The sequence below is a fragment of the Sorex fumeus genome, unplaced genomic scaffold, assembly GCF_029834395.1.
Source record: "Sorex fumeus unplaced genomic scaffold, SorFum_2.1 ptg000044l, whole genome shotgun sequence".
Lineage (NCBI taxonomy): Eukaryota > Metazoa > Chordata > Mammalia > Eulipotyphla > Soricidae > Sorex > Sorex fumeus.
Genome location: NW_026606101.1, coordinates 22454257 through 22466692, shown reverse-complemented (window position 1 = coordinate 22466692; position 12436 = coordinate 22454257). Strand labels below are relative to the sequence as shown.

Below are 12436 nucleotides of genomic sequence, written 5' to 3'. Positions count from 1 at the left end.
CTACTATTAGATAATCCTACACTTTCCAGATCACCTGCATGCATGGTCCAGGCTTGAAACTACCACACAAAAAATAACAGCTGTAGGGACTGAAATGTTAGTATGAACAAATCACTTTAGAATTACAGCTAAGTTCGAATTTTCTTAGAATTGATTTAGGTATTAGGAAGCACACAAGGAGGAAGGAAATTAAAAGTTTTGATGGAAAAATTAAACCATGCTTTTTCTGGGTGGGAGGACGGGCTACACTCAACGATGCTCAGGTGTTAATCCTGGCTCTGAACTCAGGATTTACTCCTGGTGATGCTCAGGGGACCATATGGGATGCCAGAGAGTAAACCAGAGACCACCGTGTGCAAAGCTAGCGCCTTGCCTGCTGTACTCTCTTAGGTCACATGATTCATACATTTCTGTAACTTCTCTTTTTATTCACATCATAGAATAAATAGATGAAATGGAGACGCTGCAATTTTGTGTGATTGTGCAAGTGTGTGTGTGAGTGTGTGTGCCTGTGTGTAATGACACCAAGAACTCGAGCTGAGTCATCAATTCTTTGGCTTCTTTCCTTTTCCCTTTATCTTTTATTCATTTATTTATTTTTGGTTTCTAAGCCACACCTCACAGTATTCAGGAAATACTCTGAGTTCTGTGCTCGGGGGACCATGCAGTGCTGGGGCTCAAACTCAAGCCTCCTGTTTGCAAAACATGTGCAAAGCCCATTGAGTTATGCTTCTGGCCTTTGATTTCTTTCTTTTCTCCAACTGGTTTTATCTATACCAGGGACCAGAGACATAATACAGTGGATAGGATGCTTGCCTTGCATGCAGCTGACCTGGATTTGATCCACATCACCCTGTATAGTCTACAGGAATGATCCCTGAGCAACTCGGGGTACAGCCCCCACCTCTGCAAAACAATACCAATTAATTTTTCCAACTTCTAACAAGACAAAGGTATTTTTCTTTTAAAAAAAAAATAACAGGAACCATACTCTAGGACAGATCATATATTGGGCTATAAAGCACACTGACAAATATAAGAAAATTGAAAGATTGAAAAAATGTCTTTAATTGAAAAATATTTTCCTATCCGAATATAATGAAGCTAAAAATCAATAACTAGCAGAAAACTAAACAATTCATAAATAGTGGAAATTAAATAATACACTCCTGAGCAGCCGATGAATCAAAGAAGAATATCAAAAGTAAATCAGAAATAGCCTGAGAGAAACAAAAATAGAAAAATACCATTATAAAACTTCTGGGATATTGCAAAATATGTATAGAAAGGAAAGTTTATAGTGATATGCTTCTACAATAAGAAAATAAAAAACAGTCAAAAAGGTAACTAACTTTATGAATCAAAGAGATTAAATTAAACCCAAAGGAAGGCAATAGTGAAGATTAGAGCAGAAATAAATGAAATTTTAAAAATTAATGAAATGTAAATGATAAGAAAAATTAAAGTAAGCATTGTTTTTTGAGAAAGGTAAAAATTGACAAAATTTTCAGCTTGGCAAGAGAAATAAGAGAGCCCAAAATCCAAAACTATACAAAGAATGAACAGTTAGGCACAAATTGGATAACACAGAAGAAACAGATAATTCCTAGACATGCAACCTTCCAAGACAAAAGCAGGAAGAATTAGAAAATCTAATAGAAAATCTAACAGAGTAATAATGCCTACGATGTTAACAAACTAAACTAGGCTCATAATGGCTTATCATTTTGTAAGATGATAAGCATTAGTTATAGTGAATCATGTTGCCAACATTCAAGTTACACATTAAGTATCTTTCATATCTCAACAAAGTTGGGGAAATAAAATTAAATAAAACACTGGGGCCAGAGGATAGTACAGCTGGTAGGGCACTTGCCTTGCACGTGGTCAAGGATCCCTGGCACCCCATATGGTCCCCTGAGACCCATCAGGAGTGATCCCTGAGCCCAGAGCCTGGAGTAAGCCCTGACCACTGCCAGGTGTGACCAAAAACAAACAAACAAAAAGCTCAAGGGAAAGAGGAGGGTGAAGATACTTCCACATCAGGTGGGCAAAGCAAAATCTTAGGGTACAATCAGACCTGATTTGATTGTTTCTTGGGACCTCCTCTACTGAGGAAGTTTAAGTTGGTAACAGGTTGCTTGTCATTTAATCCCTTGTCATTAAAGATAGGTGTGTGTGTGTGTGTGTGTGTGTGTGTGTGTGTGTGTGTCTTTACTTATTTCTGCTTCAACTAACCCAAAGAAGATATATATAATAAAAACCTGAAAGTCCAGGCTCAAAATGGGAACCTGTATTCCCACTTGGAGCAGTTAGTTTATATTTTGAGCTTACAGTGATCCTCTGGGATATAAAGCATTGTGAGAAAGGAGCAGGGTTCTGAGCGGTGTTGGTTCTGGCTTTTAAACTCTCAGGTTCTGACTCGCATCCCCTCCCCTCCCCCCCCCCCCCCGCCCCCCGGACTCTCTCACTAGTTCATTGAAACTAGCAGGTTTAGAGCAGTTGTTTAGTCTTCGAGCTCAATATATAAAGAAGCGAAGTAGGGAACTGCCTCCTGTCAGGTCCACTCGAAGCAGAGTAGGGCGGGCTCCGGAGCACCCAACACATCGCGGTCCCCACAGAAGGTGTTTGAACGGCTGAGGTGGGCGTCACAGGGAGTTGACAAAGGTTTCTGGGCGGCATTTGGAGCAAGAAAAACTGTCCTAGGGCAGGAGTGATACACAGCGGATAGAGCGCTTCCTTGCAGGAGGCCAACCCTGGTCCAATCCCTGGAATTCCATATGGTCCCGCAAGCACCGCCAGGAGCAAATTCCTAAGAGCAGAGCCAGGAGTAACCCCTCGGCCTCTCTGGGTGAGACTTATAAAAAGCGAAGGGAGGAAGAGAGAGAGACAGAGAGAGAGAAAAGGAAGGAAGGAGGAAGGAAGGAAGGAAGGAAGGAAGGAAGGAAGGAAGGAAGGAAGGAAGGAAGGAAGGAAGGAAGGAAGGAGAGAGAAAGGGAAAGAAAGAAAGAAAGAAAGAAAGAAAGAAAGAAAGAAAGAAAGAAAGAAAGAAAGAAAGAAAGAAAGAAAGAAAGAAAGGCAGGCAAGCAAGCACTGCCCCCACCCCGCTTCCCCCTCGCGGATTCCGCGAAAGCCTCAGCGCTCTGCTCCCGCCCTGGAGACACTCCACCCTCGCGGGGGCTCACGCACACTCCACCCGGCTCGGTCGCGTTCACAACTGGTGTGCCAGGGCGCAAAAGAACTGGGGGACCAATCTCGGGAACTTGAGGGATCGCGCCACGCGGTGCCAAAGCGGCGCGCCCACCCCCCGCGCGGAGGCTGGCGGGGTCCCCGGGGCGGAGTCGCGAGCGGGCGGGGCGCACCGGGCCGGGGCCGAGGCGCGAGTGGGGGCGCGGCGGGGGCGGAGCGCCAAGTCCCGCGCGTCGGGGCGGGGAAGAAAAACGGGCACCGGGTACGCGGCGACTCCGCCAGAGCCAGTCCGAGTCCCGCAAATCGGATCCCGCGGCCGGGTGGACGCTCCTAGCTAGTCTCCTGGAACGCGGACTAGACTCGCGGCAGTCAGGTACGCGCGGGGCTTGGCACGGTCCCCGGGGCTCCGGGGATGGGGTAGGAGTCTTGCCCCGGCTGGCGGGGTACGGAGCTTCCCTCTCTCCCTTGGGGAGGATGAGAGCTGCTTTGCCTCCCTGCGCTCTGGGCATTCGTCCCGGCTACCTCCAAGTAAAGGAGTGGGTGCCCGGAGCGCTCCCCAATTCCCTGCACTCTGGGTATTCGTCCCGGCTACCTCCAAGTAGAGGAGTGGGTGCCCCGAGCGCTCCCCAAAACCCACCGGCCAGGACCCGGGCAGGGGACAGGTCAGTTGGCGCTTCGAGATGCTGTGGCCGGCGGTAACGGAGCGATGCGGAGAGCCTCAACTTACCAGGAAAGATCCGGACCGCGGGGCATGTTCCTGAAAGGTGTGCGGGAAGCGGGGAGTGTCTAGGGGCTGGGGAATTCCCACATGCTGCACCTCCTGTCTACGCAGTTTTCTTCCCGAGGCCCAGCACGCTTTGCTTTTTGAACCCGATTTTCTGGCTTGAGTCTCCTCACTCTGCCAGGGCGGCGCCTCCGGGAACCGCGGGGCAGCGAAGCGGGCTTCGTTGGGCAGGAAAGGGTACCTCCCCACACCCACCGGTGCTGGCCGGTCCCTAGCAGGGTGCGCTCCCCGCGAAAAGCACCCGAAACCTGCCCCAAAGGGGCGCGCACACACACTCACACACACACACACACCGAACCGGGGAGACCGGGCGCGGAGTCCGAGTCCGGAGAACGGGGACCTCCCCTGAGCATGAGGGGCTTTGGTGTGATCCAGAGGCGCCCCGGAGGGAACACACACCCATTGTGGGTTGAACTCGCAGCGGGGACGCTACGGGAGGACGGGTCTCCGCTACCAGCTCTGCGACCCCACGCAACCCGTCCCTCTCTCGCACGGCCCTCGCAGGACCGGCAAGACTGACTTTCCAGCAGTGGCCCCCATCCCGCTACCGGAACCTGCGCGCCCGGCTTCGGGAGTAGTCGTTGATGGGATGTGTCAAGGACTGGGAGTGGGACCACTCTGCCCCGCAGGGGATGGGTGCGAGTTCTTCCTGCAAGGTGCTCAGCTCTTTCCAGCCTTTATTTCCCCACTTGGCGTCAAGCCACTGGCGGACTGTTGAGCGCTCAGAACTTTCAGGATACGCGCTGACGACCCCCTGCCCCCTCAGGGACTGTTTCTCATCAAGCCAGATCCAGAAGCACCCCCTAATTTTAGAGGACGCCGACCTTGGTCCCTGGATGTGGCGGGGCTGATTCTAGGTGTGGAAATGGGTGCTGGTGATGGGAGCGAGGAGAGGGCGGGGAGGGAAGCAGACAAAGGATTGCTTTCTCCAGTTGGTTCTCAAAAGTCAGAGAGGCTGAATTTCCTCACCCACAGCCCCCTCCACCTGCCACCTGTGTTTCCTTACCCCCCATGGAAAGGGAGCCAGCCCTTGTCCACCATGTCCAGATCCCTGGCTCAGCAACAGGACTCTAGTGGACAGGAAGATTGGGGTTTAGCCAACATAAATCACTGGCCCCAAATGACTCAGCCTGACCCTGTGAAAATGGATTTGGTGACTGCCCAGTTCATGGGTTTGGCCTGGCCTGAGGGAGCAGTGCCCTGCTGTGACCTAGCCCAAAGCTTTATTGCCCTTGACCCGCTGACAGTGCAACGCTATGAGTGTCATGAAGCCTGGCAGCAACGTGGTGAATCCTGAAGACCGGGAGGGGAGGAGGGGGCGGTGGCAATGGGGGGAAAGGAAGCGTGACTGGCCACATCCGTCCTGCTTGTGGGAAATGGCCAAAGATGCAGGTGTCTGGGTGTCTGGGCAGAGACCAGCTTGTAGGCAGTGAGTCTCCTGGCTGCCAGTTGGGGAGGAGGAGTAGGGGGGGCTTCTCAATGGCCAGATGGCCAGTGTCCTCTCTCCTAGGCCCTGGATGGTCCTGGCTAATGGCGTGGTGGGCTAGACCTGGGGATCCTGGGGAACACTACCGGGTCCTGTCCTGCATATTGTTCGCTGGTTGTGTCTCCTTCCAGGATCTGGCATGGTGTATCGACTCTCCCCAAGGATTCCAGCAGGGTGGTAGGCATGCTAAGCTCATGAGAGCAAAAGGTCTGGCCCCCAAGGAGCCCACCCCCCACACCCCCTGCGACCTCCATCATGGCAGCCCACAGTGGGAACACTACTTTGGCACCCAACTACAGTCCACCTCAGGACTCCGTGTCCTCCCTCCCGTTCAACTTCAATTACAGTGATTATGACCTCCCTCTGGACGAGGAGGAGGATATGACCAAGACGCGGACCTTCTTTGCAGCCAAGATTGTCATCGGCGTGGCCCTGGCAGGCATCATGCTGGTGTGTGGTGTCGGCAACTTTGTTTTCATTGCTGCCCTGGCCCGCTATAAGAAGCTGCGCAACCTTACCAACCTGCTCATTGCTAACCTGGCCATCTCTGACTTCCTGGTGGCCATTGTCTGCTGCCCCTTTGAGATGGACTACTATGTGGTCCGCCAGCTCTCCTGGGAGCATGGCCACGTGCTCTGTGCCTCCGTCAACTACTTACGGACCGTCTCTCTCTACGTTTCCACCAATGCCCTGCTGGCCATCGCCATCGACAGGTGAGCATGCTGGGTGAGATAAAGATGCGGGCCAGGCCGGGCTGCCACTCTGACACTGGGCATTGCTCCAGAATTGAATGCTTGTTAATCTCTCTGGGGGACAAGAGGAAGGAACCAAGAAGTTTCTCCAGTTAGAGTTCCTGCACCCACAAATATGGGCAAGAGGGGGGTCTCCTGAGGTCCCCCTTCTCCCCAGTTCTAGTCATTGTCCCCAAACCACACCTCACTCAGCTGCGTGTCACATGACAGAGTAGCACCAAATATAAGAATAAAAGTCAGTTCCGGCAGCTACTCCTGGAAGCCAGTGAAGAGGGGCAGCTTGCAGTCAAGAAAACCTCTGCCAAGTTTTTACAGCAACCAGTGTCCAGATCAAAATCTAGACCATTGCCATCTTTTAGAAAACTTTAGCAGTCAGTCTCACCATCCACCCCAGACAATCACTATTTCTTTTTTTTTTCATTTATTTATTTATTTACTTACTTTTTTTGGAGGGGGGGTTGCTTGCACACCCAGCTTTGCTCAGGGTTTACTCCTGGCACTCAAGGATCACTCCTGGTGCTTAGGGAACCATATAGGGTGATGGTGATGGAACCTGGGTAGACCACATGCAAAGCAAGTGCCTTACCTGCTGTACTAGTGCTCTGACACCCCCACACTGGATTTTTTCATAGTTTAGTTTCCCTGTTCTTTAACTTCACAAGTATAGAATCATAATGTTATATACTTTGTTTCTCAGGACTTTGTGACATATTTTTAAAATAACAGCTTGTTTATAGAAGTAGGAAAGTCTTGCTTACCTTCACTTTGAATGCATATATCCATGAGTTCATTTGCATACATTTGCATAAGGTGATGTAGAAGTCCTTGCTTTATTATAAATTTATGGAGTAAAATTTGTAAGTGCCTACCATCAGTTTTACACATGTTTTATTAATATGTCCAGCATTGGACCACTGAAGGTTCTGTCGGTTCTGTTTAAGGGGGAAGTTGGTGCCACAGCTTCTGGGTTCATGATTGCAAGTGGTGCTAATATTCATTTAGATAATGTGTTTCTTAATCATGATTTTCTTTTTTGTCATCTTTACACTCTTCTTTTTTTTTCTTTTTTGGTCACACCCGGTGATGCACAGGGGTTACTCCTGGCTCATGCATTCAGGAATTACTCCTAGCAGTGCTCGGGGGACCATATGGGATGCTAGGAATCAAACCCAGGTTGGCAGTGTTCAAGGCAAATGCCCTACCCGCTGTGCTTTTGCTCCAGCCCACCTTTAGACTCTTCTATTTTCTCTCATCCTAAGTGCTACTTAGATTTGTGTCCTTTTTAATCAACCAGTTCATTATTTTTCATTATGATAATAAAATGCATGTGCAGATAAGAGGCCTCTTTATTTCATATAGCATCATTCCTGCCAGAAAGACAATTTTTCCCTCTGAGTTTCCTCAGCCCTGAAATGAACCTTTATGCTATATTAATATCAGCTACCTGAATAAAACACCGCCAGAGAAAAATAATGCAAAGAATAATTTGACAAACTGACACTAAGTCAGACTCCTGGGTCCTTCCCCAGCCCTATTTTGAATGGGAATCCCTTAGCCCAAGACCCAGAATTCTGCATGTTTATCTCTTGAGTATTTCTGATGGACATATAGAGAGAATTATCACTTCCCCATCCCTTTTGTCTCATTTGAGAACTGTTTTCATGATATATTTGATTTTCACAACATAGGCATGTTGGGGTAAGCAACCACCTAATCCAACACCAAAGGTGGTTCCTTTTTTTACCCCAAGCTAGCTCTGTCCCTCAGCTCCCCAACTCTATCAGAATTCCACCTTTCTTCCAATTGCTAAAGCAAGAACAAAATCACCATCATTCTTTGTCTTTCTCCTTATTCTATCCCCCACCCTTTATCCTTTATGTTCAATTTTCATCAGGTCTCAGCAGTTACTCTTTGTGTTATGACCAGGTTATCAAAATGCTCTTCTATTTTTTTTTTTGTTATTAATTTTTTTGTTTTTTTGTTATTTTTTTGTTATGTTTTTTTTGTTATTAATCTCCCTGCCACTTAGTTTACCTTTAATGTTTCTACTGTTCCAAGGTTTGTGTACTTGGTTGCCACGTTTAGTTCCTTAGTGTTCACCAGGAATCATACTTGATGTGGTGCCCGAGATTACCTCACAGAGGTGGGGATCATAACAGGGATTGGACTCACAGTCTCGTTCAAGCAAAGCCAGCACTCTCCCAATAAGCAACATCCCCAGAACTCTCTAACTTATCTCTTCTTCATCTTCTCAACAGCTCCTGACTGTCCCTTGAAACTACATTCCCCCTTATTAAGTATCAGAATATCATATTGATGGTCTTCATAAAAAATATCTCATTGCTTATAAAATTGCCTTCAAAAGTTTCAGGGCCTAAAGAATACATTCCAAATCCTACCAAAGGCACCCCAACACCTTTAGCATATGATGCTTTCTTTCAATCTCATGATGGATATGAAGACAATTATTTCCAAAAGAAATTAAATGTAATGACCATCTTTCTACCCCTCTAACTCTGGGCATCACAATACTCACAATACTTACGCCCATGCCTTAGCTTGTTTTTTTTTCTCAAAACAGACTCCAAGAATAGGATTCATAGACAATAACGCCTAGGACACACATATAGAGGAGTGAGAGTAGGACAAAGGGATGCATTTGATACAGGCCCCATTACTGAGCACATAATGGGACAACTGGAGCTTTTTTCTTGCTGAGTAACTCTTGGAATAGGTGTAAATCACACCTCTAGGTTTGCTCAGGAGTGGGAGGCGAGAGGGAACTGGGGTATTTATACACCAACTATATTAGTCATATTTGAGGGCTGATCTGAAAATGCTGTATAGATCGCCAAGAGCACGTGGAGGCCTGAGAAGTCCTTCAGATAAAGAACTGCAAGGGGATGGAAGATGGGAGTGCACAGGTATAGGTGTGCAGTGAGGTGATAGGAGAAAAGAGTGGGGCCTCAACAGTATTTGCAACAATCTAGTAGATCTGCAACAAGTTAGTGGGTCCTTCCGTGTGCCCAATGCACCTTAGTGAATAGACACGCCAAGTGATAGAAAGTCCTTGGCCTCAGGGATCTTTTCTTCTGAAAACTATAATTGCCAAATGATAAGTCAAGAGTACTTTGAGGGCTATGTGATCACTATGCTTCTTACATAGTCTGGAGATGTTTCATGAAGAAGTTGTTGATTCCTCTCTGCTATTCTGAACATTCCTAGTCACCCCATTGTTGAAGGCAGGATTCTCTTACCCTAAAGAATACAATCTGGTCAAACACACAACACCTAATACTGGACAGTGAAAAGGTCATTAGGCACACAAGGACGAAAAACAACAAACACCTTGCAGAGCCAAGTAGGAGTTGCATCTGAGGAGAGAATGACTAAGCAAGGATGATGGATGGAGGGTGTTACAGTGGCAAGAGAATGACATGATTCCTAAATCCCATGGGAGGTTGTGATTGACTTGCTTGAATGATTTTGCCGACTGGTAGGATAATGAAATCCTTGGGTTGGGGAGTGTAGCTGGTTGTGCTGAAGGAGAAATGGGCAAGACCAGAAAACCCTTTCCCAGTGGATAGACAGCTTGACCAGAAAGAGCAGAAGAACCCACAGACCTCTGAGACTCAAAGGTGGCCCAGCAGTGTGTGCAGGAGTTTCAGATGCCTGACAGAGAGCACCTTTCACTCAGCTTCTAAATTAATTAAAAAGCAGGGCAAATTATATTAAAGGTGGATGGAAAGACTCCCTCTTAGTCCATTGTGTGATCTGATAATAGTCCTTTGTGTGATCTATGGACATTGGGAACTGCTTCACAGTCAACCCTAAAATTTGAAGTGTATCCATTGTATTCTGGCTCAGGAAGTGTGGGAGACACACAGTTCTCCCTGGAACTTCATTTAACCTCTTGGTAAAAGATGCCTCTTACACAATGTAGAAATAGATATCAGAAGGGCAACTCTCAGCCATTTCTGGATGCCACAGGTTTGGAGTATAGGTTCATTTCCAGTGTTCAGCTCTTTCTTCCCTGCTCCTCATGCATTTTTTCTTCCTCCATCTCTTCCCATCAGCTTCCCCAATAAAACACAGAATAATTTCAGGGTACTAAAGTGTCTAAATAGGTATCAGTTTCCATAAAGGACCCCAACCTCTTTCTTAGGTTGTATTACCATTGTAAAAAGAAGGCTTTAAAAAGCTTTGTGCTGTGTGCTGACTTATGATGTAAAAGCAATTCACATTCTTCATCTGAACTAAGACAGTACCAGGAGTAGGAGGAGTGGAGTATAAAAGCTTTGTATCAAGTGGATTTCAGTCCCTGAACCAAATGAGTTTGGCAAGTCATTTACTTCCCATTGGACATATTTCACTCCAGAGTCACCCTTACTTTCTTCAGGATGACAATCCAAGAGAAAGAGAGAGAAAGATCTTGTCCACTGCCTTGGAAGTTCCCCCCATCTCTGAGATTCATGCCCTTCTTTCTCCCTTAACCTTTAAGATATTTAGAATGAGAAGTAGTATGTTCTTGGGCAGACTGGCAAAACTGGAAGCCAAGATGGGATTACTAGGATTTATTATCATTATCATTATCATTATAGGCCACAGATCTTTACTCACACCTACTACCAACCAGGCTCTTGTAAATATCAGATTTAATGTTCACAGTAGGCCTACAAAGTAGGGCTCATTTTTAATCCCTTGTTGCATTTGCAAACAGGAATCTCAAAGAGACTCAGGGATTCACTTGACCCAGAGGGAAGAAAGCTGGGATTTATTCCACCGGTTTGATCCAAAGCCCATACTCTTTCCACAAAACAACTGCACCCCTCCAGACACCCAATGATGTTGCTAGAACAAGATGAAGCTTATTGAAGCTGGATACTAAGTAGTTGGGTACCACTGACATTCTGCTTCTCTTGTGTGTAGCGTGTGAGGTGAGTTCAAAACTAGTGTTGCCATGCCCACATCACTACTGACAGCCGTCCCTTTCCACCCCCCCCACCCCGCAGGTACCTCGCCATCGTTCACCCCTTAAAGCCCCGGATGAACTACCAAACTGCGTCCTTCCTGATCGCTCTGGTCTGGGTGGTGTCCATCCTGGTGGCCATCCCTTCGGCCTACTTCACCACGGAAACGGTCCTGTTCATCGTCAAAAGCCAGCAGAAGATCTTCTGCGGCCAGATCTGGCCGGTGGACCAGAAGCTCTACTACAAGTCCTACTTCCTCTTCATCTTCGGCGTGGAGTTCGTGGGCCCCGTGCTCACCATGACGCTGTGCTACGCCAGGATCTCCCGGGAGCTCTGGTTCAAGGCCGTCCCGGGCTTCCAGACCGAGCAGATCCGGAAGCGGCTGCGCTGCCGGCGCAAGACGGTCCTGGTGCTCATGTGCATCCTCACCGCCTACGTGCTGTGCTGGGCGCCCTTCTACGGCTTCACCATCGTGCGCGACTTCTTCCCCTCCATGATCGTCAAGGAGAAGCACTACCTCACCGCCTTCTACGTGGTCGAGTGCATCGCCATGAGCAACAGCATGATCAACACCGTGTGCTTCGTGACCGTCAAGAACAACACCATGAAGTACTTCAAGAAGATGATGCTGCTGCACTGGCGCCCGTCCCACCACGGGAGCAAGTCCAGCGCCGAGCTCGACCTCAAGACCAGCGGCGTGCCCGCCACGGAAGAGGTGGACTGCATCCGGCTGAAGTGACCTGCCTGCTGTTTCATCTTTTTGAAACCCCCTCTACTCCCACAAACCAGCCTTTCTCAGCAAAATCCATCAGTGACCGAGTTCCTAGGCTGGGTTGAAAGGCGACGGTGTTTGTGCCTCTCGGGGTTTAAGGAGTTGGGTGCTTCTCAGTCATAGTTTGCAGTGAAAAGAGAGAGACATCAACCACAGCAGCTAACCTGATTCCTCTACAGCATCTACACAACCACACCGGTGGGGTTAGACACAAGTCACAGCAAATGGCATGAACTGGACACCTGCTGTGTGTAAACCACACAATAAGATTAAGACAAGGACCGTTTGCTGGTGATCTTGTTAGGTAAAAAGATTTCAGTAACATCCAAAATGAAGACGCTAGTGGAGTCATCAACTACATCCCGTTGAAGCTACATCCAGTTTAGTAGCCACAAATGGTTGTCTGAACTTAATTCTCCAACTTCTCATCAATGCAAGAATGCCCAAAGGATATAGAGCAATGCACACAGATATTGTGGAAAT

The 12436-nt window shown here is 47.8% G+C and overlaps 1 protein-coding gene across 1 annotated transcript; it reads left to right on the top strand.

Annotated features, from left to right (window-relative positions):
- Positions 1-5592: 5592 nt before the first annotated feature.
- Positions 5593-11935, top strand: PROKR2 (prokineticin receptor 2). Its single transcript, XM_056122144.1, has 2 exons — positions 5593-6172; positions 11224-11935. Exons 1-2 carry the CDS (start codon positions 5715-5717, stop codon positions 11918-11920), a joined length of 1155 nt encoding a protein of 384 aa, XP_055978119.1. The 5' UTR covers positions 5593-5714; the 3' UTR covers positions 11921-11935.
- Positions 11936-12436: the final 501 nt, after the last annotated feature.

Bases quoted from the DNA above. Each gene is read 5' to 3' on its own strand.
- PROKR2 (XM_056122144.1), top strand. From the start codon at position 5,715: ATGGCAGCCCACAGTGGGAACACTACTTTGGCACCCAACTACAGTCCA. The intron at 6,173-11,223 runs GTGAGCATGCTG...CCCACCCCGCAG, and splicing joins CTGGCCATCGCCATCGACAG to GTACCTCGCCATCGTTCACC.